The 24,729-nt window shown below is 46.2% G+C and overlaps 2 protein-coding genes across 2 annotated transcripts in view; one reads left to right on the top strand and one right to left on the bottom strand.

Annotated features, from left to right (window-relative positions):
• Positions 1–7,626, top strand: part of LOC118784253 (synuclein-like) — a 9,925-nt gene extending 2,299 nt beyond the window's left edge. Inside the window, exons 2-5 of the mRNA XM_036538352.1 lie at positions 2,867–2,908; positions 3,195–3,322; positions 7,265–7,315; positions 7,542–7,626. Of these exons, the coding sequence (XP_036394245.1) occupies positions 2,867–2,908; positions 3,195–3,322; positions 7,265–7,315; positions 7,542–7,550 (230 nt within the window). The 3' untranslated portion in view covers positions 7,551–7,626. The remainder of the gene's footprint in view (positions 1–2,866; positions 2,909–3,194; positions 3,323–7,264; positions 7,316–7,541) is intronic.
• Positions 7,627–16,610: 8,984 nt separating this feature from the next.
• The window catches only part of LOC118780725 (glutamate dehydrogenase, mitochondrial), a 29,506-nt gene continuing 21,387 nt past the window's right edge, over positions 16,611–24,729 (bottom strand). The window contains exons 7-13 of the mRNA XM_036533386.1: positions 24,247–24,384; positions 23,513–23,650; positions 22,617–22,697; positions 21,789–21,912; positions 20,617–20,708; positions 19,774–19,836; positions 16,611–17,922 (exon numbers count right to left, since the gene is read on the bottom strand). Coding sequence (XP_036389279.1) covers positions 17,803–17,922; positions 19,774–19,836; positions 20,617–20,708; positions 21,789–21,912; positions 22,617–22,697; positions 23,513–23,650; positions 24,247–24,384 — 756 coding nt within the window. The 3' untranslated portion in view covers positions 16,611–17,802. The remainder of the gene's footprint in view (positions 17,923–19,773; positions 19,837–20,616; positions 20,709–21,788; positions 21,913–22,616; positions 22,698–23,512; positions 23,651–24,246; positions 24,385–24,729) is intronic.

Raw genomic sequence — 24,729 nt, 5'->3', positions numbered from 1 at the left:
ACAGGTTGATCAGCACGATAATCCCAGAGTGTTAGAATGGCAGCTGTTTTGCAGTGTGGGGAGCAGGACTGCAGAAGTGGGGTCAGGGGTGTGTAGGGGTGACATGGCCTGGGGGGGCAGTTTATGAGGAGCAGAGGCTGTGCTAAAATGGCCCTCCCTATTGAGGAGGGGGCTTTGTCCACATGCATGCATGACACACATGTATACAGGCATGCACAAGCAATTTTGAAGTGCGTGTCTGTGACCTGTGATGTGATCCCATTCTGCTGGCTTCAGCTGGATTTGCTATTACATATTACCCTCAAGGCAGCACCCCTCTCTCTCTCTCTGTGTCTCTCTCTCTCTCTCCTGCTGGTTACGTAAGTACCATTTAATCATGCAGGGCAGAAAATCTCAATGAAAAAAACATTAATCGCGCGGTGAGAGAGGAGTTATGTAGCTCCTCGGGGTTGGAAACAGTGCCTTGCTAACCAGCCTAATCCTGAGGACTGCTGCTTGCTGGGGCACTGAGGTGACTGCAGTCACACCTGCAGCCTGTGCACTTGCATAGGAGACAGATTGTGTCCTCTCTCTACGGCAGCACCTGCGGGCCTGTGTGAGTGTCACATGCAGTAATGGTGATGACGATGATGGCGATGATGGTGATGATGGTGATGATGGTGATGATGGTGATGATGAGAGTGATGAAGACGAGGACCTGAGGCCTCCTCCAAATGTGCTTGGCTGTCGTAGCATTCGTGCTGCAGCTAATGCATGACCAGCTCAGCCAATCACAGTTCTTACAGCACACACTGCTTACTCTACTACAGGTCCTAAAGCACGCCAAGTCCAACCAATCACAGTTCTTAAAGCACAACCGGTTAAGCCAATTACAGTTGCAAAACAGGATCAAGCTCAGCCAATCATAGCTCTATCTGAATTGGTGGCTGAACTGTTCCAAATTAATTAATAACAGTTCCTACACAGTTCTGACAGAGCTCTCAGCAGCACCTAACACACGTCTTGACCAGTCAGAACTTTTGAAGTGTGTCTATCTTATCCAATCACAGTTGCTAAAGCATATTCCTAATCTACCAATCTTGGCATTCGATACTCAGTGTGTTTGGCTCTAAGTTGGTGGGGCAGCTTCAGGTAGTAAGCACAGTACTAGCACTAGCTTCTCCTCACCTTAAACCACTGCTAGTTACTGGATTGCACTGAACTGAAGAACAAACTGCCCCAGAGGGAATGCAATCAGCATGTTTCTGCGTGGAGGACTGTACTGTAATGTGATGCAACGATCGGCTCTACGAGGTTTGGGGTTTGAGGTTTGGTCCGTCGTCTCCAGGCTGCTGTAAGCCCCTGAGCTGATGGAGTGTGGCAGGCTCTTCACTTTCACATCAGAGAGCGGAGAGGGTCCCACATCCACAGAGAAATGATGGGGATGGATTATTCATGTCTGTTGTTTACCCGTTGGTTCAGCGGTGTAAATCTATTAGCGCCACACACGAACCGATTCCCGCGCTCTACAGAGGCCGTTCTCATGGCAACCGCTGTGGTGTAAGGCTGAACGACACAGGGAACAGCAGTGTTGAATGCAGAGGTTCTCAGTGATGACGTAGCCGTGGCCTCACTACATGTTTGTGTCATTGTGGGTCGTGGCACTGAAGAGGCACTGTTGTTTAAAAGCACAATAACATGGACAAACTGTGTGTACTGATTGTCGTGTTGGGGGGTTGGGGAGGGCATTTGGGGGTTCTTTTACAATTGTAACAATTGATGAGCTCATTACTCTGAGCGCAACACTCTGTGGAGGGGCGGAGCACAGGGTTTTTTCGATTGGGGGGTGGCTGGAGGGGTATGTGTGAGGGGAAAGCTCTCAGTGGGTAAGACTGCCCCTGGACAATGGACCATCCAGAGACAGAACGGCTGACCTTTGACCTTATGTGATCGACCCTCCTATTCCGAAGCTGGAGAATGAGTTACATCATGAGCCTTGTATAACAGGCTTTCAAGCATACACATACACACACTCTCTCTGCCACACACACACACACTTTCTCGCTCTGTCACAAATATAAACACCCAATTACAAACTCTGTATAACACGGACACACACACACACACGCACATGGACTAGACATACATAAACACACACTCTGTCACACATATATAAACATAATAGATAAGATAGATGAGGCACACACAAACACACACACTGTCTCACACTCACTCTCACACACGCACGCAAAACCTGTACGCATAAACATGCAGACAGCCACACACGTTCTCTCTCACACACAGACAGGTAAAGAACCTACTCTGATCTCTGCTTCCTGTTCCTGCTCTGCTGTGTGTATGTAATCACCTCAGTACTCCCGCACCTGTTCTGAGACCTTCTGAAAGCCAGAGGTGTTCAGAATCAGATCGTTCATTACAAGGCCCAGCTCATGGAAAATATACCAGAAAAATAGGAAAATAGAAGGGGGGGCTCAGAAATTTCCAGCAGCAAGCTGTCGTCACCAGGCCTGGCAGCAGGAGAGTATAACATCGCTCATGGTTCAGATGTCACCAGAGTTTGCAGCATGAATTTAAATGCAAGTCTCAGTTCTGAAAAGAGCGAAGAGCCAAAGGAGTGACTGAACAACAAGGGTAAGGAGTGAGGCTTATAACCGAAAGGTTGCAGGTTTGATTCCCTATGGGGCAATGCTTCTGTATCCATGGGCAAGGTACTAATTCCATAACTGCCTCAGTAAATGTCCAGCTGTGTAAATGGATAACATGTAAAAACAGTAGCCTGCTCTGGATGAGAGCGTCTGCTGAATGACAATAACGGCAAACAGTTAACTGGTGTGGGTTTGTGTTTCTCCTCTCTCTTCTGTCTCAGGCTCGAAGACGAAGGAGGGCGTGGTGTCCAGTGTAAACACAGGTAACCTATCAGCTGCAGCGAGCTCTGTAACTAACACTGCACACCCATACTATACCGCTGCACAAGCTATCAAACCACAGCAGCTCATACAGAGATCCTTCATAATAACACGGATGCCAGACTTTCACAGACCATAAAACAGGGAACAGCTTCTTTGCATATAGAAAAATGTGAACCACAATTTATGCAGGATAGCTGAACAAAAAAAAAATGTGGTGAGCACAGTTCCTGATGATAATTAGTGGGAGGGTTTAATGATGCCCCCTCCCTCCTCTCCCCCTCCCAGTCGCCAGCAGGACCGTCGATCAGGCCAACATCGTGGGAGACACCGCGGCTGCCGGTGCCAACGAGCTGTCCCAGAAAACCGTGGAGGGGGTGGAGAATGTGGCGGCGTCGACCGGATTGGTCAACCCGGTAAGCTTTGATGTCACCCCTCTCCTTTGCGCAGAGGTGGGGGATGAGGGGGTTGGGGGAACCTCCGAATGAACTCAGAGTGCGGGACCTTTTGTTACCCTCTAAGGTGTACACGTACATGGCCTCAGGTCCACAGTAACTAAAAGGGCTGATCCGAACTCTAGGTAAGAGCTGTACAGGGCGGTAAGCTTATGCTCGCTCATTTACTTTGCTCACAACTGACCCAGCTCCAGGTGGTCTCACATCACAGGATCGAGCATGCTGTGTGTTTTTAGCATCCACGACTGTTCTCAGATCAGCTGACTACATCGGCCTCTTCTGTAGGACCCTTTTCACTAAAGGGTGCCTCCACATCAATCAATCTGAAGCTGTAGAAATAGTAATTTAGTAATTAATTTGCCATGATATAAGTCCTGTCGGTGCACCATTCGCACAACACCGTCTGATTAGAACTGTAGTGTCTGCAACAATCGCTCTCTGATGTATCCAGAAATTTGTTTTGATTTTAATGAGCCTGTGGTAAGGAGCACTAGGGAGAAAGCGCACTCTGTTGTGTAGCACTGGCTAAGGAATAACTAGCAGTAACTAACAGTTAAGATCCACTGAGAGGCAGGCTTATGAGCAACTACCCTATGTCAGCCCGCTGTTATAAAGATCATCTTCTGGCTAACAGACGTTTGGTTCTTACAGTTACTCACTTCTCAAGTCAAGATCATCCAGCTGCCATTTCGGGTTTTAGATGCTAAGCAGCGCATGTGCCTCAATAAGCCACACACACACACACACACACACACACACACCGGTGGATTCGGTGTGGCTGAGAGCAGGGCCCCTCTGGCAGTACTTCCTGTTTCTAACCTGCTCTGTTCTGTCTCTCCGTCGGAACGCCCCTGCGGATTGGAACAGGATGAGCCTGTATACGAGGTGCCCTTTGGGGGGAAGGGAGTGGGGGGGGGGTTGGGGGGGGTTGGGGGGGGGGTTGAATGCACAGCATGCTGTATGCAGTCATGCAGGCCTTCCGCAGCACTGTCTTCTCCAGAGCTAGCTGCCTGATTGGGGGTGGGGCAGAATGGAATGGGTGTGGTTAGGGTGGGGTCAGGGGCGGGGATATGGGCAGGCTGAGCAGCAGGGCTTATGGGATCAGCTCTGCTGTTTTAGCAATAATAGCATGTTGCCGTTTTAGCTCTGTCCCTTGTTACGAAGGTCTGAAACTCCATGTCTCTGGGGAACTGAATCAGTTTTGTCAGGGGAGGCCACAGCCCTCAATAATTTGAGTGGAAAAAAATCAGTCACTCAGAGGTTATTGTTTCCTACCAAGACTGAGCTGTGATTTATTTTCAATTGAGGAAAATGGCGAATAATTTCATTTACTCAGACAATGAGGAAACTGAACTCAGAGGTCCCCAGAGAGACAAACATTAATCCCCTACTAAATATCCCGATTAAACCCAACAGAGCATATCCATGCAATCCTCCCTAAAGCTGCCTGGAACATGTCCATCACTACAAACAGCAGCACACAGCTGATCCACCCTCATTCCCGCTGCTAAACTAACCAGGATATGAACCTTTAAGCTGCCCTTGTAAGAGAGATGTCATATCATTTGGATGAAAGAAATGCAGTAAACACACACACTCACACGTGCACACTCACACACACACACACACAGAGTCACATACATACATGTTCACACATACACTCACACACACACATATTTCAGTGTCTTTGGCCATAAGGTGTGCCTTATCGGAAAAATACCTAAAACACAACAATCTGGAATGTGTGGATGTCATGGCAAAAAATATAGACCTAAAGGTAAATTTTTAAGATTTCACAGTAAACAAAAATTATTTTTAAGCATCACTAAACTTGTTGGGCGGCAGTGTAGCATAGTGGTTAAGGAGCAGGACTCGTAACCAAAAGGTTGCCGATTCAATCCCCGTTGGGACACTGCTGCTGTACCCTTGGGCAAGGTACTTAACCCACAGTTGCCACAGTAAATATCCAGCTGTATAAATGGATAACATTGTAAAGAACTGTAACCTATGTAAGTCGCTTTGGATAAAAGCGTCTGCCATATGAATAAATGTAAATGTTGTACACTTCTGGTATGTTTGTGCCTTTGTGAAGCTTCAACGCTTCTCATTTGCATCAGAGCTTATGGCCTCAGTAGTCTCAGTGAATGTGGCTGGCACTGAAGGCTGGGTTGTGGTGCAGTGGGTCGTTGCTGCTCTGATACCTGGTCTTATGAGGGGCAGCGCAAGGTTGAGAAGGGAGAGGGTGAGCATGCAATTCACTAAAGTCATGGCCCTGGCGAGGGCCTTCCCCTTTCGCCCAGAATGGTGTTGGCTGGACAGAGGCATGATGGGATTTTCATGTCTGTGAAATGACAGCCAGTGGACCCAGAACTGCAGGCACAACCTTTGCTGCCAGTCTCTATCTCCTCCCCTGTGTGTGTGTGTATGTATATGTGATTGACTGAGATTGTGTGTGAGTGAGTGAGTGAGTGATTGAGTGTGTGTGTTTGTGAGAGATTGTGTGTGTGTGTGTGTGTGTGTGAGAGAGAGAAATTCAGTGTGTGTGTGATTGATTCTGTGTGTGTATGTGAGTGTGAGTGTGTGTGTTTGTGAGAGATTTTGTGTGTGTGTGTGTGTGTGTGTGTGAGAGAGAGAGAGAGAAGTGTGTGTGAGTGAGTGTGAGTGTGTGTGATTGAGTGTGTGTGTGTGAGTGCGTATTTGACTGTGTGTGTATGTGTTTGTGAGTGTGTGTATGCCTGTGTTTCGGCTCCTCTTTCCGAAGGAGTGCGACTATGGAAAGGATTGCGCTGTAATTAAATCCACAGCCCCCTCTACAGATCTTATCTGCACCCCCCCCATCACTCCCTCCCTCTCTGTCTCTGCCTCTCTCTCTCCGTCACACCATCCCTCCCTCCTTCTCTCTCACTCTCTCTTTGCCGCAGTGAGCTTGCTCCCTCCAAACTCTCAGTGCCATGAACTTTCCTTCGGGGGGTGGGGGGTACGAGGGGGGGCACACAGACACAGAGACCGAGAAAGAAGGGGACGTGAATCTTGGGAAGGAGTGTTGGCGGAGGGATTGGATTGGGAGGGGGGGGGGGTGGTGTGTGGATGAATGGGGGGAGGGGGGGTCGAGGCGCATGAATGCATTAACCTGCTTCGCCAGTGACTCAGCAAAATCCTGCAGCAACTGCATTGCAGTCTGGCAGCTTCCCTAAACAAGGCAGGAGAGCTAACTCTTTCCTCACCTCCAGGTTCCTCCTTTAACACTCATCCAAAACCTGACATCTCTTTCTCTATGGAGTTTTTATATATTCTCACACTTTTTTCTTTCTTTTTTCTTTTTTCTTTCTTTTTTCTTTCTTTCATTCCCTTTCTCTGTCCTTTCCATTCTGCTTTCTCCAGCTCATGCATTAGCGTTTGCCTATCCATGTTTGACCTTACAATGCAGCTGAATCGTCTCATCTCAAACCTCAGTGTCTGTGGGCCTTGCTGCATCCTCTGGCCCATGGCCTTACAGGCAGTTGGGCACATTGCCCCCATCGTCTATGCTCAACCTGTGCTTTTCATTTCCTGAGAGACACTGAGAGACGATTTCATTACCTGACGAGTCGGTACACTCCGGGAAGCCGGGTGATCGGTGGTCCTTCTACCTGGACTGGCTGTGTTCACCGGTCTGTCTATGGTGAATGAGAAACGTGACCCACAACCTCACCAGTCTTGTGCATGCTGAAACAAGCTTACAACTAATCAGACCGTCTGAATTTGCCTGTTGCCCAGGGAATGGCCAAACAGGGGCTTGAGTCTTCAGATTGGCTCTCATGCATATCCCCTCACCGCTGGAACTCTGTGTCCCATAATCCCAGGGAAGATGCTATGACCATTGTGACCTTCAGCTAACCCTTACCTCTCTCTACCTGTCTGCAGGCGGACTTCTCTCACGGGGGCACCATGGACCAAGGTGGAGATGGTGGCCAGGTGAGTAATGGGGGGCATTGGGGGCGGAGCTGCAAGAAGACACAGAGAGAGGACCCTTGGCCTTTAACCCAATCAGAACTCCATCATGTTTCACCACATGCTTTGATGATGGCTATATCCACGGGGATGTCTGTGGCTTTTATTGCACATATTCAGTATGCCTGCTCATAATGATTGACTCTTACTTAAAAATTTCTCTCTCTCTCTCACTCTCTCTCTCTCATAGGGTTATTAGTCCTTTACCCAGAGATCAACAGCAGCGATCCCTCCACCCCCCAACCCCACCTTTGCCAGCAGGAATCCTCCCCTCCAAGACTACAGATGTTACTAATATTTTTTTGTGAAATTGTGGAAAACCAAACTCCTGAAGATTTGAGTCCCCTTGTATTCCTGCTCAGCGTCTTGCAACTCCCCCGAATATCATCATCTTCTTTCAATATTGATGTCTCTATGCCTCCATCACCACACACCTGTGTCGCTGTCAGACTCACCCTCTCACACAAACACACACACGCAAACGCAGACAAGAAACATGCACACAAACACACACACACACATACACACACCCTCACCATACGCACCCCCAGGCAGAAGAGAGCACCTCCGTTTTGGGGCAGGAAAGAGCATGGGGATAATGTCAAAGATGCAGAGCATTTCCTGCACTTTGTTTTGGATCTCTAGTGACCTGACTAATGCTACTTATCAAGGGTTAACAGTTGTAATTGTAATTGTGTTCCTTTAACTAAATATGTTAATAGGGTAAGGCTTACTTGACGCTTCAATTGGCCACACACACCTCAGATCACACACACATCCCAGCCTCAAATGAGGCCCCATTCGGAGTCAGGGTGGTCTGAGGGCCCCCGGGATTGGCCTGTAGATGGCTGCTCCGTTATGCTCCTCAGGCCCAGGTATTGCTCTGTTTTTTTGAAAGGAAAAGAGGCTGGGGAAGGATGCTGTGTGTTCAGAGTGGAAGTCTTGTCCATCTGACAAAGGATTAGGGAGAACAGACAGAGCTGAGTTTACCACAGGTCCAAGATTATCTTCAAGTAAAGCAAGAGCAGAGCCTAACCAATGGCCACTAGCTATTTCAAATCCCGCAAAAACCGGAAACAGAAGGGTCCCTTTTTTAGACAGTTGACATGATGCTATCAAGGGAATGCTGGGATTGTGGAGGTCTGGCCCTGGAGGAGAATCACTGTCTCCATCCCACACTGAGCTATCACGGCCTACCCATGCAGGCCCCTCCCCTTCCCCTCCATGACCTGTCACTCAACACTGTGTCCCGCGCCTCAGTCAGCCTTGTGTCTGCTTTAGGTAACTAGAACAGGTCTTTTAAACATTGCAGAGCTGTTTTGTTGAAGCCATTAGAAAATGAAGACTGCATGTTGCCTTACAGTGTCAGCACTCACATAATGCATACACACACACACACACACGCGCGCGTGCGCGCGCACACACACACACACACACACACACACACACACAAACACACACACACGTGCGCACACACACACACACACACACGCACGCACACACAAACACACACACACGTGCGCACACACACACACACACACACACGCACACACACACAGACTGCAGACTCATGATCTTGAATGCACATGCTGTCGCTCAGGGTTATCTTAGGGCTTTACCGTATATCTGTACTGAGATGTAACCACACTGCTACAGACATCCTGCAAGGGAACTACAGCATAAAAAAGAACAGTTTCCATCCCATTCATGCCCACAGTACAGTAGAACTCTTCATCACATAACAAACTGCCAGTGATTCCTTTATCTGTAACCTGGGAGTTTAGCTGTCTCATTATGACTGCAGCCTAAGTAATTATAGATTCTCTGTGTACCTTAATAACGGCTTTGGGAGCTTAGCAGGTAGCATGCAGAATCTAACACTGAGCCTAGAGCAGAGGAGGTCTAGGAGCTTGCCCGTCCAATTGCATTCCTACCTGTTGTACTTCATGTGTATAGTTTTCATCTGTTGTCCCACGCTGTGTGTGAAGCATCCCTCAGTCAGTGACAGCAAGCCTCTGTTTTCATTGTGAGGCGGTGTCCTGAGGACAGCAGAATTCCCTATCAGTGCCAAACAGATACAAAAGTTCCTCCTGTTCCAATATCATCCATGCTCTTCAGTGCTTTGATAATAGCAGAGTGGGGAGTCTTTCTGTGATTGGTAATACTCAGAGCCCATTAAGAGCCAAGCCAATGAACACCAATTAAACTGTCAAAAGCTACTGGAGAATATGGGCAGAAAAAAGACAGAGGGGGTGTCAGTCATACAGGTGGCCCAACAGAGTTACATTTGTCAAAGTAAAACCAGGAGAAATGTACAGGATGTCTGAGTCCCTGACAACACGGCCTGCAGTGTCTGTGAAAACAAATTTGGTAACGCAGCAAACCCTGCAAATGTAGTTCATTGTTACTTTGTGACCTCCCCTGTGGCTTAACTCACCCCCATCCTCCAAGCAAGCAAGGGCATCCCCCAAGATGCTGTTTGTGGAACCTTACCTGGGGTCCAGCCAAGCTCAGAATTTTCCCATGCAGGTACAGCAGATATACCAATCACGTAGTGTGTATGTATTTGATCAACATTAAGAAGAAGGCACCAGCTAAGACTGAGAAATGAAAGAAAGAATAATTTCAGCAACAGCCCATGTCATCCATCTGCGACAGCAAGGGTACACACACATACACACACACGCACACACACACATGGATGTGCACCATGTTTGAGTTGGCATCAAAGCAGACAAGCTAATTTTATAAACTGTAAAAGTGAAATAAAGACAGTTTTGGTGAAATCCAGATTGTGTTACGGGTTCATTTGTTTCTGTATTTGTTGCTCAGTGTTATGATCTGTATGGAAAATAAGCTTGCAGGTGTTCCTGTTTAAGGGAGATGGCTGACTCCATCAAGCTGGAGAGGTTCTCTGTAATGTTCCCAGCAGCTACACTGTACCGTCAGAGCTGGGGATGGCCTTAGACAGCCACTGAGTGGAAGCTCTGGGAACACCAGGCAGGCGTTGGAAGTTGGATTAGCAAGCCAGGAGGGGGCGCACTTCCCTCTGAATCAAGTGTATTCACTGCCCTGATGGAAGCTCCAGAATTATACCCAGAATTATATGACAAGCGAATGTATAATATAATCAATTAAAAATTGTATGAGTACTTTATATATGTGGCAGCCTCATAGGTATTCCTTTATGTTAGAGGTTAGACAGCAGCAGTGTGGTGTAACGGTAAGAAGCAGGGCTTGCTGTGACATACTGCTGATGTCAGCAGCGTGGCATCTCTCATTGCTCTAATGAAGCCACCTGTCAGTTGTCCTGTGGAGTTTCAAACTGATCAAAATTTTTAATCTAATGCCCCTCCACTCAACTTCTCACGTTATAATATATCTCACGTTGTGTGAGTGACCATGTTTCAAGGACCAGTCGAAAGCTTAACAAAACAAAGTCTCTGCAGTTAAATGGCACAGCCCATTTGGACAGGTGGCTCTGCGCAGCTGGCCATTTAAAACTGTCAGCTCAGAGTTGCGGTCAAAAGCCTTTGCAATTCAGACAACTCACGGAATGACCTGCAATTCAAATAATCAACTTAAAATGGCCTGTGATTTTCTGTGAAGATTTCTCAATGAATGACTTGAATTTTAGTTAATTTTTTGAATTTCCTGAACTAAAGTGGAACCGACCTGGACTCGGCTCTGTTAGAGTGATCTGTTTATTGGATTGCGTTTCTGTCACATTGAAAATCCTCTTTCATAAAGTCACTGGGTCCGAGGCGAGTAGACAGATTAAACTGACTAGATTCCAGCACCCGCATTTCTAATTATGAGTTTGGAAAAAAAGATCCAGGAGCGTTAAAGTTGCAAACAGGCAGAGAGTCTCTGGGGCGGAGCGGCAGCCAACGGGACGGAACATTCGTTTTGAGGTGCTTTTACGATCCCGTGCAGGACGGAACATTCGTTTTGAGGTGCTTTTACGATCCCGTGCAGGTTCCCGCCTGCGCCTCCGGTCCTGTGGTTCCAGTAGTCATGCCAGCGCTCCGTTCTCACACTGTGAACGGAATTCCCGACCGCCTCCCGCCCATAGCAACGGAGGGGTGGGTTGGACAGAGCCTCTGAGCTCGACAGGCACACCTTGCAGAAGAGACACGCCCAGGCAGGCACCGCCCGCACCCCCTCAGGGCAACTGAAGAGGACACCACGCCCAGTTTCGGTTGGGGTGACCTCAGGTAAAGGCAGGTGCTTTTTTTTGGTCTGCAGTCAATCTCAGCCACGGGAGGCCTTTTCACACGGGAGGGTGGGAGATTGACCAGATTCACCCCCTGCAACGTGCTCCTTGCTGATGTTGTAACACACATGCATAATGTTTGGCTGCGAGACAGGGAGATAGAGACAGAAGGACAGAGATGGGAGAGAGGGAAAGAAGGAATGAGATGGGAAGAGAGGAGAGAGAGCAGGAGAGAAGAAGAGAGCTGGGGAGAGAGGGAGGGGGAGGGGGAGGGGGAAAGAAAGAGAGAGAGAGTGAGAGATGGGGGGAAAGAGAGAGAGAGAGAGAGAGAGCGATCATGTTTACAGCCGCGTGTGTGTACCGTGCAAGCGCCCCGCACGTCTCCTATGTGCTTGCCGTGGACAATGGTGTGGCGTGCCTCCTGGCACTGCACTGTGGACTACTAGCACAGCTGCACACATGTGTGTACTGAAGCGGGACCCGCAGCTGCGGTCGGGTACTGCAGGAGGGGCTGGGAGCTGCTGAGTACCCCTTGCCCTGTCACAAACCCAGCTCAAAGAATAAGCCCCTTTGCCATCACCCTGCAGCTGAGGGGTGTTCCTGAAGGAGTCTGGCTTGTACCGTAAAAAAAAAAGAAAAAAAACAATCCACAGTGGGCAGGTCTCTGTAGGCATGTTTATGTATAAACAAAACTCTGTGAGTCAGTCCTGCTCCTCGTTGTGATTGGCGCCCCCCCTGGAGGAAGGTGGAATTTTAAAATGTCAAGGAGAGAAGACCCCACGCTCTCACTTCAGTGAAAAAGCAGTGAAATAAGCAGTCTTTGGCATGCCGAATTTTTACCTGAATAAACAGCCTTGTGTGTGGTACTGATTCACGATCCAGCATGCGGTTTTCGGCTGTGCCTCCCTGTTGTGGTGATATTCCCACAGTGAGTCCACCTTTTACCTCTAAGGAATATATAAGCCACCCTTCCAAAACCTGCATCGCTTTTCACAGTGCCCCCTCCTTACATCACTGCACACAAGGAACAGCAGATAGATGAATGTGTCTAACATGCACCTTTATTATTATTATTATTATTATTAGTTGCAGGAGTGGTTGTAGTAGTAGCTTAGCAGGTGCCCTTATCCACAGTGACATACTTGGCTTGCGTTTATACAGCTGTAGAATGAATGAAACTATTTGACTAAGGTGCCTTGTTCAAAGGCACAACAGCAAATTGAATCCGGTGCTCAGGCTGGAAAAATTCAGATTTTACGGCCTTCCCTTTACCTCTGAGCCACACTGCTGCCCAGCACAGACTTTATAGCTTTCCTGAGGTAGAGAAATACGTGGTTTTCATCCATCTAATTCAGATGTGCTTTCATTTTTATTATTATTTTTTTTTTACTTATTTTGTTCATGTTCTGTTAACACAGCACACACTATCCCCATTTGACAGCAGGTTTCAGTTCAGTTGTTTTTTTTTTTTATCTTTTGTGTCCAGGTGAATTGTGCTGCTGAATGAAGAGAAGAAATAAAAACAGAACTTTGTGTGGAAAGACAGGGTTGGCACTGAAGCCTTTGTTTTTGTCCCCTGTAGCTGCTAGACTGCATTACGGTCTGTTATGTCACCAGTGCATAATTAGCCAGACATGTAAATGAACGGGCCTGTTGTCTCACGACAGGCAGCTATCAGTTCAGTGGAAAAAACCCAAATCATTTTCGATTCTATTGTAGTTTATTGGAGGGGGTTTAACTGAAGTTAAATACTTGCTTTCCTGCAGGGGCTACTTCATGCAAAAATCACTCAAAGGAAATGAGACTGAGACACGGCAAGAGGGGAAACGCCCATACCCATACCTGTGCGTGTGCGTGTGTGTACACGAATCTAACACTGAGCCTAGAGCAGAATATATAGGCTTATTTGTATGGGTGTACATGTGGGTGTGTATGTGCATGTGTGAGTGTGTGATGTGTACAGGGGTGTGTTATCAGGGCTGGTGGAGGCTGCCAGCATTCATAAGCAGCTCTCCTGCCTCAGTGCCAGCACATACTGCCCTGCACCCTACCATAGCATCCTCAGAGAGGGCAGCACAGCACAGCACAGCACAGCACAGTACAGACATGGACTCCTTGGTCAAGGGCGCTGTTGATGGCAAAGTGGAGGAGATCATCGATCAGGCGGGTGAGTCCTCTGGTAGCCGGAGAATGTTCAAGGGGGGGGAGGGGGTATGGGTATGGCAGGGAGGCAAGGAGGATTCAAATTTAGTCTTATTGGTTTATTAATTTATTCTAAAAACTTTAGAGAGGAAGCATTCACAAATCCAGCTGCTAAAATGCTGAATTCTGAATTCGCAAACTTTTTTTTCAACCGGAGACCTGAAATTTCATTCAACTTATATATATTTACGTGGCGTCATTAAATGTACTCTCGAGGACTGTGAGTGTTAGGACACAGTAAGACTGTGGCTCCAGACAGCGTGGTGTGGTGCTGCTTCTGTTTTGCTGTTAGTCCCCCTCTTATTATTACATCGTGAATATTACATATCACATGCAAAGCGGGAAGAGACTGATGTTTTTATCAGTTGAACCATCTCAGCTGTAGCCAGATGCTTGCATAAGAGGAACAATGTTGATAAGTATCTGAAAGGCATTTGTTTGGCTAATGGATTTGGGAGGGACAAATGTACATCATGTCCCAAAAGCTGAGAACATCTCCTCAGGACAAGCCCTTACACTTCTACCTGCAGTGAACTTTGACAAGATAATTCCATGTGCTGTCAACGGAGAACCAAATTACACCAATCATCATGTTCTCCAACAGAAAGTTTTTTGATTGCTTTATGTGTGTTAGTGACTAAAAGTTCATGGTAGCTCCACCAATTATGGGGTTTATGAAGTTTCACTCAGATGAAGTTTCACCTCATCATTGGAAAATACCATAGTGTAAAAGTACATTCGTAGTATACTAAAGTATTGTTTCCTGCATTGTGTATACCATTACATTACATTATTGTCATTTAGCAGACACTGTTACCTAGGGCAACTGTGGTTTAATAACCTTGCCTAAGGGTACAGCAGCAGTGCCCCAGCAGGGAATCAAACCAACAACCTGTTGGCCACGAGCCCTGCTCTTTACTGCTATGCTACACCACTATCACAGTAATTCTGCATACTCTGAAATTACTCCTACATACACTACCAGATATACATGTGCATATTTTAGATACTTAATATAAGTCTACATCCTAAGCATGTAAGATTTTCTACACTAATCATGGTCATATTTTTATGATAGGAGTATTGACACTGAGATGTGTTTTTATAATGTTCACCAATGATGTTGTTGTATAATCATGTTTAACAGCTGAGTTTGCCAAAGAGAAGGTAGGATCCGTGATTGGAGGCGACACAAAGAAGCAGGAGAAGGCAAAAGGAGGTAATCTAAGACAATCAACATCCCTGACTTCCCCACAGGGTGTGGTTTAAGTATTACTATGCACCAGGGTGTGGTCTCTTTATGCATTATTTTACCTAGCACACTTGTAAATATGTAACGTCTGCAGTGGAGTTGTGTAGATGTTGACATCTTAAAAATTAGTACATGCTTATGTGTCTGTGTGTTAGTGTCAGAGACCGAAAGGTTTGAGTTTCACACCTTAAGTTTTTTTTCTGAAAGATGTCCATTAGGGTAGTGCCACGTCCCCTATACTGTGCATGAAGGACACAGAAACTCCTATGTTTTTCTCAGTGAGAAGTACAGATAGTTGAAGCGTGTCTATGGCTGTTTTTTCCACATCTTGACTGTTGCCATCAGTTTCAAGGTTTGAAATACAAAAGCAGTCTGTTAATTGAAGTGAGGGCAGAGTGGGTAGAATAGGGTAGGCCTGTTTTTCTCTAACTGCCCTCTGGCGTGTAGGTATCGGGGATGTAGTGAGCGACATCGCCGGGAAGGCAGCCAAAGACGCGGCTACGGACAAGACCGTGGACAGTGCCCTGTCCTTTGGGAAGAAGCTGTTCGGCTGACCGCCGCGGCCTGCCTCCATCGCTCCCTCCTTCCTGCAAGAATCTCTCGCACCTCCCCTCGTCCCCGTCTGACCCGCCCCAATCTCTCACCTGTCCGAATGCACGGAGGCCCGCCGCTCACATCCTGGCAGATGCAGGCTGGCGACGACCTCACAACTGTATAATTTGTATTAAATAAATAATAATAAATAATATCTTCCTGGACCTGAAACTGCATTTTGGGTCTTTGAGTCCCTCAACAACACGCACGGACATGCATGCTGCACAGTGACACACTGTCACACGCTTACCCAGCAAAAGCTCAGAATTCAGTGACAACCTCTCCACATGCACATGCGCGCGCGCACACACACACACACACACATGCACGCGCGCGCACACACACACGCACGCACACACACACACACACACACACACACACACACACACACACACACGCACACGCACGCGCGCGCACACACACACACACAGACATCAGCTTTTAGAGTCCTTGCGCTCTAATACACACAGTTATAAGTATTATAAGTCAAAATTTCTTAATCATTTAACCAGTCAAACGTACCAGTGAAAACATTTACCATCCCCAATTTACATTCACACGTGAAGGTACAAAGGATTATTGTCTAACTTTAATGGAAATAAAATCTCTGGTTAGCATAAGTCCTTGGAACTGCAACATGTAGCAGCAATATGAGACAGTGACATGAGACAAGATGATACAGCGTTTGCAGAATCTTCAGGGCCCACTCTCAACATAGGGCTGAGAGATACTCACATGTCCTCAGCAGGCTCTTTATGCAAAGTGAGTACTTGCTGTTAAAGCCTCCTGGTGCTCACTCACAGTGGGTGAGCTCAGGAAGTAACGGACTCCTTCACCAGGCTGTGCTTACTATAGGTTTGGGTTATGCAGAGAGTAGAAGTGCTTCTGTATTGTGTGTGTGGAGGCAGGCGGGCGTGCTACAGTGCGTGCTAAGTTGACATGTGACAAGACAAGTTGCCAAGAAACACAGTACACCGAACGGGATTTTTCTTGTCCTTTTAATTGTTGTCAACCAAAAAAAAAAATACAAATTTCCCCAAAGCAGTTTCCAACTCAAGGCTCACATGGCCAGAGAAAAAAAAAAACAGGAAAAATGGATGCTTGTTCCCAAGTGTATTCCTCTCACCTCAGTACCCGTCTCAGTACCTGTTCAGACACTTAGCTTCAGAATTAAACCAGTTTGGCGCTCAGAGCTGGCTTAGAGACACCACACAGTAATAGACATGACTGGACATTATTGGATGTTTGGAGCCAATGGGCAACAGGTGCACCAAGTGCAACTTAAATTAATTTCTCAGGTGACTTTGGGATGGCTTTCCAAAAAAAGAAGTGAACATAAGGGTTTCGAATAAAAACCTGAACTCCTGACTGCTACATCTAAGGCATCTTCAGTGCTGTCTTTTAAAAAACCCTCGGCTATTCCTGGCTCAAATCCCACAGGGTGACACAGTGTACGCTAAAAATGCTAAAAAGATCTCACAATGGAGGAAGCTAAAGCGGTGTGGTGTTCCCATGACACTGCAATCCTCGCTGTCTTCCACGGGTGCCGTTTTCTTTTGCATCTTTGTCAGCTGTCAAGACAAGTCTTTTTTTTTTGCGGCACAAAATCTCAGATGTTAACAAAAAAATGTAATTATCATATTTATAATAAAAACAACCACAACAACAACAAAGTACAGACACCATAAGAGTAGCCGGTGTGCGCTAACGACTTGCTAAAAACATTTGGATGACTCAGGGGGAGAGGGGCACTTTGGCAGGGCCAGCAAAGCCATGATTATCAGGGGGGTTGGGGGGGGACATTTGGTGGAAATGTCCATGAGAGAGCACTGCAGTCCCACCATGGGGTGGACAGGATGGAAAGGCATGGTGAGCAGGTGCAGATGGATCTCGGGGTCACAGTGTGGCTGTCGGCCAGCGCGGGGGTGCGACTATGCGTACAGGCCAGGCTTCGGGGGCTGATCTTAGGGACGAGGGACGAGGTGTCATGGCACTTGCCTTGATCTGGCTGGAACACAAATGGGGACAGGGCAGGGGAGGGGGGGGGAGGGGGCGCTATGCCATCGGGTTGCATGGCGACTTAGAAACGGCACGTGGCATCGCATGTAAACGCAGGATATGTTGTAAAGGCTGTATTGGGGGGGGGGGGGGGTGCCAGGATGTGGCGGTCAGCAGGGGGCAACGCGTCTATGTGAAGGTCAGACCGGCCTCGTTGTACACCTTGAAGACCTTCTCGATGGCGTTGACGTAAGCCGCTGTCCTCAGGTCAAGCCCCAGGTTGTATTTGTGAGCTGTGCGCATGATTTGCTACAATAAAAGAACACCAAATAAAATTGTGAGGAAAAACACATCTGAATGCAGCCAATTAACACCTTACCATTCTTTTCATGGATAGCACGCTGGTGCTACAATCAACCAAAACAACCAAAAAGATGAAAAAGAAATCCTACTTTTTGCATGGTACTCATGAGCTATGTTAAAGTTAACCACATACAATTCACAATATTAAACTTGTACTTAATGTAAAGATTCCTAAGTCAGAGCTATAAAGACCCGATGCAACAGCAATTAATGATAAATACAATTCCTGAAGATGACAGATTATAAAAAAAATGAATATGGACTGGAGGATTTGGAGCATAATATTTTGGGGAGTATATCTGGGGGCTGCAGTGATGTGGGGTCAGTCCCCAGAGTTACACTCACATCTCACTAATGCAACCTGCTGCAATCGCCAAACACCCTGCCCAACGGCAAGGCGACAGGGTGGTGCCATGCATGCGTGTGAGCCAGGGGAGGACTCAGAACAATGGTACCCCAAATGGTAACCCCTTTTACCCCTTTTACCCCTTTCACCATCATCGACTGAGGCAAAGGAAGAGCACTGCAGGGTCTGGGGAGCCTTTGGCAGATGCTCTTATCCAGAATGACTTACAGTGGTTACAGTTTTTTACAATGTTATCCATTTAAACTGCTGGATATTTACAGAGGCAACTCTGGGTTAAGTACCCTGCCCAAGGGTACAGCAGCAGTGCCCCAGTGGGGAGCTGAACTGGCAACCTTTCACTTTCAAGTCCTGCTCCTTAACTGCTATGTTACACTGACACCCCATCCGGATGCTAAAAAAGCAATGTTTGCCTGTTTTACTACTGTTAAATCAAGTCTAATAACTTTGACATTACACACCCTACAAAAATGGCCTGGTGTGTCAGAAACACCCTACACTTTATGGGTGTACTGTAAAATTAATTTTAGGAGTGCCCTGGTACTCATACTATTCAAACAGAAGAAAAACAACACTCAATAATTTCTTGTATAAATATTTTTAAATCACATTTCATATGAGCTAGGAAGCATTTTTTCTTATCTTATTCTTGTTTACAACAGGTCCAAGGACTCTGATCCATTAAAATGGAGAGAAAATATTTTATTTCCTTTATTTCCAAAGTGAATTAATTTCCAAATCCTATCTCATATTAGGAAAAAAACTGCAATCCAAATTCCGTACATACTAAATTTTATATTTTTTGCAAATATTTTTTAAAAATTCTCTGCGTTTTTCTCTGCATACAGAAAGCATTGCCGTCTTTTTAAACCCCTAGCTGTAATACACGAGGGCAAAAAAAAAAAAGCCCCGAGCCATCGTGTGGAGAGCAGGGGAAAGAGACATTCCACCCATGCCACTAGCAGCACTCATATGAGCCAGAGGCCAGGGCTGAACCTCCTCAGCCCTCGTTAGGCACCCAGACAAACCTCTCCCTCGAGAACATTTCAATACGCGTTTGCCATCGAGACAGAACACCCGCCCAGCACGGTAGCTGCCGTTAACGTGCCGCTAGTAAAAACCTGAAACGTTGAGTCTTTGGAGGAGCATCACAAACGCAGCTACCGTCCACATGCAGTTTGGTCCCACCCACTCCACCAATGCGTAGCAGAAATCTTTTTCAACCTTTCCCTTACTTCGACATTGTTTCCATGTTGCTTGTTTATGACATGGAAACAATGACAAACTCAGATCTTATTACACCTAGCCAGGTCTTGAGAACCACAGAAAGAGATCAAGGGTGTCATGTCTCCCTTCAGAACCATGTTGTTGTGACAGTATTGGCTATATTGGGGGTTTTGGCGTAAGATTTCCGCTGGGCTTTCATCACTTACCCTGGCAGATCTCTCCATGGTGTAGGCCAGACCAGAGTGCACGATATCCTTCTCAGAAGCTCCCTGCACAGAAAGATGGGGGAGTCACTTAAAGGTCACCCTGAGCTGTTTTTTTTTACGTATTTGTTCAAAGACCACATTATCATTTTACATGGAATTCTAATGTGACACATACACAACACTTTTCCCTTCATGCTGAGGTGTTGAAGTATACACAGCTACACACCATTGGTTATTTACTCATTTCTCAAAGTTATCTAACTTGAATAACAAGGACTGACTGTGCGCTAGTGTAATCCCCACTCTTAAAGTGTGCACCTGTTGTATTACACCCTGACCAATTCTACATGACAAACAAGTGGGGTAGCATATTTCTTTCCCTTTTTCGACTTTCTCAAAAGAACAAAGGGGCCTCAGTAGAACCTGTGCACGTGTGTGACTGTGAGCGCAGCCCATTATTGTTTGAGAACACGCCATACTAATTCATGTCTTTCTGCTTCTGACAAAGGCACATGACACAGGCCAGCTATGTCAAGTGAGGTGCAGTGACATGACAAATCTGTGTTGCGTTTTGTATACTGTACACTTTAGGGAGAATATAATACATAAACACACACACACACACACACACACACTACCACATTTTGTCACCTGATCACTATGTACATCTCCATAAAGTGAGGACACACGCACTCTTTTTAGATTTGCATTGATATAGACCAAAAGGGAACAGTCGTCTCGCATGGCAAATTTGACTGACTGTGAAGGGGACACTAAGGAGGGGTGTGGAGGGGGGAGACATTGCAGAGGCGCCCAGGGGGGGGCACTGAGGGGGTTACTCACAGCGACTCTGGCCTGGAAGTCAGCAGTGGGGACCACTGGAATGGGCCCTCCCTGTTTGCCAAACTTCCTCTCCAGACTCTCCTGTACTGACACTGTTGGGGAGGGGGGGGGCAGGTGTGAAGGTTATTTTTTCAAGCTTTTCTGTTTCCATCACGTATGCATGTAAACCCATCTCATGCCAGTTAACATCACACATGAAAGAAAAAGAAAGAAAGAAAAAAAAAATATATTCTAAAAAATGGCTTACCAGTTTAAATGATAATGTATGCCAGGTCTGATTTTTTTAAAGGGAATTGAACAGAACAATCACTTTTTATAAGAAAAAATGGGAATTCACACACAAGTGTATCTGTTGCTGTGTACCTGCTGGGTGGTGTCAAAAGGAGGCTGTCCAAGACTGTCGGTATGCTTAATAATGTAATATCCATGTATAAAGGCTGGATATTTTTAGAGACAATTCTGATGACGTCTTTCCATCAAAGGTGCAAAAGCAGCTTGAACCTGCCACCCTCACAGGTTGCGTCTGGTTCCCTAACCTCTACCCCACACTGCAACCGCATCATAAAATGAAGTATTCCGGCAGCCTCTACAGCATTCTCACAGGGGTGGAGAGCAGGTAGCTGTGTTCCGTAAATTACAAATAAGTAAGTGCAGCATAAACTCTGTAAATAAATTCTGTTCTGACAGGTTGTTGACTCCACTGCCCGTGATAACTCAATGAAACTCTACCGCACAGTTAAGATGAGGCAGGCAGAAATTACAACAGGAAACTTAAAATGTTAACTCCCGAAAGAGCATTCAGAGTTGCTTTATGTTACATTATGTTACACTTATGTCTATACACTTATGTTCCATTATGCTGGAAGTTGCTCCCGATGAGAGAGTCCACTAAATGCATGTAATGCATTGTAATGTTTCAATTATTGGGAGGAATAATTGGTGCGGTTGCAGCTGTGAGCGAAACATAGAGTTGTGCTCCACCTAGAGGCTCAACATTGAAATTAGCCAGTAGTCTGCTCTGCACCATCTGTATGATGTTTGAGAATGTAACGAAATGCTTAGATGAGGTAGAGTGCCCCACCTGGTGGTGGGTTCCCCTTACTGCATGGCATGATGCTTGAGTTTGAAGAGCAGCTGCTGCTTGTTTTGGGCAACAGAGGTGACAGACTTACTCAGGAGGTGGTAGTTGGAGTCCCTCTCGTACTTGAAGGTCAGTCGACCGTAGCTGACATGGTTCAGGTTCTTCAGCCACTCGAAGTAGGAGACGGTCACACCGCCGGCGTTCAGGTACATGTCCTGTCACAGGAGACAGTCATTACATTGAGGGGGTCGCTACCTAAGTGTTCAGAGATGGTCAGACAAACAAACTGACTGGTCTATAGACTAATCCTCCAAACATTCTGACATGTAGTGCCACAGATGAATGCCAGTCAAGTGACACTTGCCTGATATGACTACTCATTTTATACTCATTGTACGCCTGTGATTTCAACGGAAAAGGAACCGTTTTAAAATCTAAATATCTATTCACTGGGTGAATAACTTTATTCACATACAGGTACCAGAACAGGGCCCCAAGTCATTGAAGTATATCCAATACAAACTGATCAGTCTCAGAGCATAGTTACTATTAGGGTCCAGTCCATTCTGAGAGAGTGAATGCAAATCTCATGTTCATTCAGACTAAATGAACTGGGGTCTCATACAGGCTGCAGATATTCAATGATGAGAACTTCAGAGTATTAAAATATCGCATCCCCCTAGTCATTACGAATTAATTAAAAAAAAAAAAACTAATCATCGAATCATTTCAGCAGGGCAATGAAATGCTTCTTCTTTAGGCGACAGTTCAATGCCCATTACCATGTGAGGTCATTATTTACCTCAAAACTGAGTTTAGACAAACGACACCGCAGTAAGAATGCAGAGTGAGCTGTAAAGAAAAGCAGTGGCTGACACTGCCGTTTTGGACTGGCCTCTCGGGCTGCGCCGGGCCTTACCGGGATAACCATGATATTGCGCTCCAGGAAGATCTTGTCAGCATCAGGGGTGGTGGGGCCGTTAGCACCTTCAGCGATGATCTGTGAATGACACACACATTGCCCAGGAAGATGTAGTCAGGGGAGTTATTCTCCTGTTCATTATTATTAATGCCAATTTAGGATCAATATTCCTAACAAGCACATGCATTATAATAAGAAATAATGACAAGCTATAATTCAGTAATGCAATAAGCCTATGGCATGCTGTAGGTCCAAGACATAGTTTCTAATTATATAAATATATAAAGTAATTTAGTTATCTAACAAGCTCTGGGAAGTGTCTGCAGGACTGATGTAATGATGCCCCATTACCTAGGAACAAGCTAATTTAGGTAAATGGGTCGTGTGGCATGGCTCCTCCATGTATTCAAGATGGAGGATGGCATTCATTGGCTCACACATAATGCAAACACCCTGTACTTCTGTCTGGATTGTACAGCTGCTGGGGTCCCTTATACAAGTTACACACAGTGGACAATTAGATAACTCGCGGCATGACTGCCATGGAGAAAAATATGTTGCTTAGTCTAAAAGTATATTGCAAATATAATTCAAATATATTAATACTAATTAGAAATTCATTGCAATAGTTGTATTGTTGTATCGTAATATGCAAATATTACGATAATTTACTTCTGTTAAATAATTATTGAGTTAAAAAATATTTTCTAAAGTACATTCTCATTATAACATTTTTTGTATGGCTTGTACTGTAGGGCCAAACCACAGATATTCCATTCACTGGGCAGTTACTCAGCTTGTGTGCTAAACACTGAAAATTCTCTCTCTGCCATTACTGAAGCTGTGTGTGTCCTGCATATAATATTCAGCAGGTAGCGTGGGCGACCTCTGACCTTGGCTTTGATGTTGTGGGCGTTCTTCCTGGTCAGCTGCTTCTCACTGGCTGCAGGGATCAGAATGTTACACTCAGCCTCCAAGATGTTGCCCTCGTAGGGCTGGGCGTTGGGAAAGCCCACAATGGTGCCGTGTTGCTGCGGGGTTAGCAAAAAAGAGCGGAGTTAGTATGGGCCTCAACCGCTGTCCCAGTGCATTATGGTAGCAGAGGAACAGTGAGGCCTGACAAAGCTCCATAATGGGTGGGGCTAACATGTGCTGTCAATCACTCACTCATGTGAACCAATCAAAAGGCTGTGTTGCAAAATACAATGATTGGTTAAAATCTGGGAGGCACAGACAGCACATGATTTAGCCCTCCTTTTCTGGGTCATTGAAGCCTCACTTCAACGCTACACTATGATGCAAAGAGATACTTTAATAAAATGTTCACACTTCCACAGCAATCAGCTGCATTGATGCAAAAGCTCTACAGAGCATCTGCAAACAATTACCACATCTACCACATTTCTGCAGTAGTTACTAGACATTACTAAAATACTGAAATAGAATCACAGCAGTGGAATGGAACAACCTACAGCATTATCTTGCTGCACTAAATGTTCCACCTTTCGTCAGAAAGCTCGTTTTTAAATGTTAAAATACTGAAATACTTTCATCAGTTAAGTAATTTATGACTCATTCTGCACAAGACTGTCTCCAGTTGCAGCCAGAGGGATGTGTGGGCGCTCACCAGCTTGTAGTCCTCCAGCTCCTTGGGGTCGATGCCATTGGGGTTCCAGATGTTCCCGTCTACCTCTCCGACGCCCACGCACTTGGCACCGTAGCGGTGCAGGTACCGCATGGAGTGCAGGCCCACATTCCCGAAACCCTGCAGCCAGACAGCGAGACTCAGAAAGGGCAAAGGGCAAACGGGGCAACCAAAGCGAGTTAAGCAGCTAGAACTGGTGAAATGCCGCAGCTGGCAACTAACTGCAACATGACATTTACTCCACACTGCTGTGTTTCTACATCAGTTTTTACATCAGAGTCCAGCCATGTCCGTCTTGGTCTTTGATATAAAAAGCTGGAATTCTATAACAGCAGGTTTCTCTGGACTCTTCGTCTGAACACTGATGCTAACAGCTGTTGGGAAAGAAGTGGTTTATCGCTGCTGTTGTGTCATATTACTCCTACCCTACATAATTCTCCTACCTTAAAACTGCATGTGTGGCAG

This window comes from Megalops cyprinoides, chromosome 1 (genome assembly GCF_013368585.1).
Source record: "Megalops cyprinoides isolate fMegCyp1 chromosome 1, fMegCyp1.pri, whole genome shotgun sequence".
NCBI classification, from domain to species: Eukaryota; Metazoa; Chordata; class Actinopteri; order Elopiformes; family Megalopidae; genus Megalops; species Megalops cyprinoides.
Note: the sequence above shows the minus strand (reverse complement) of the source record. Positions and strands in the feature narration are given on the sequence as shown.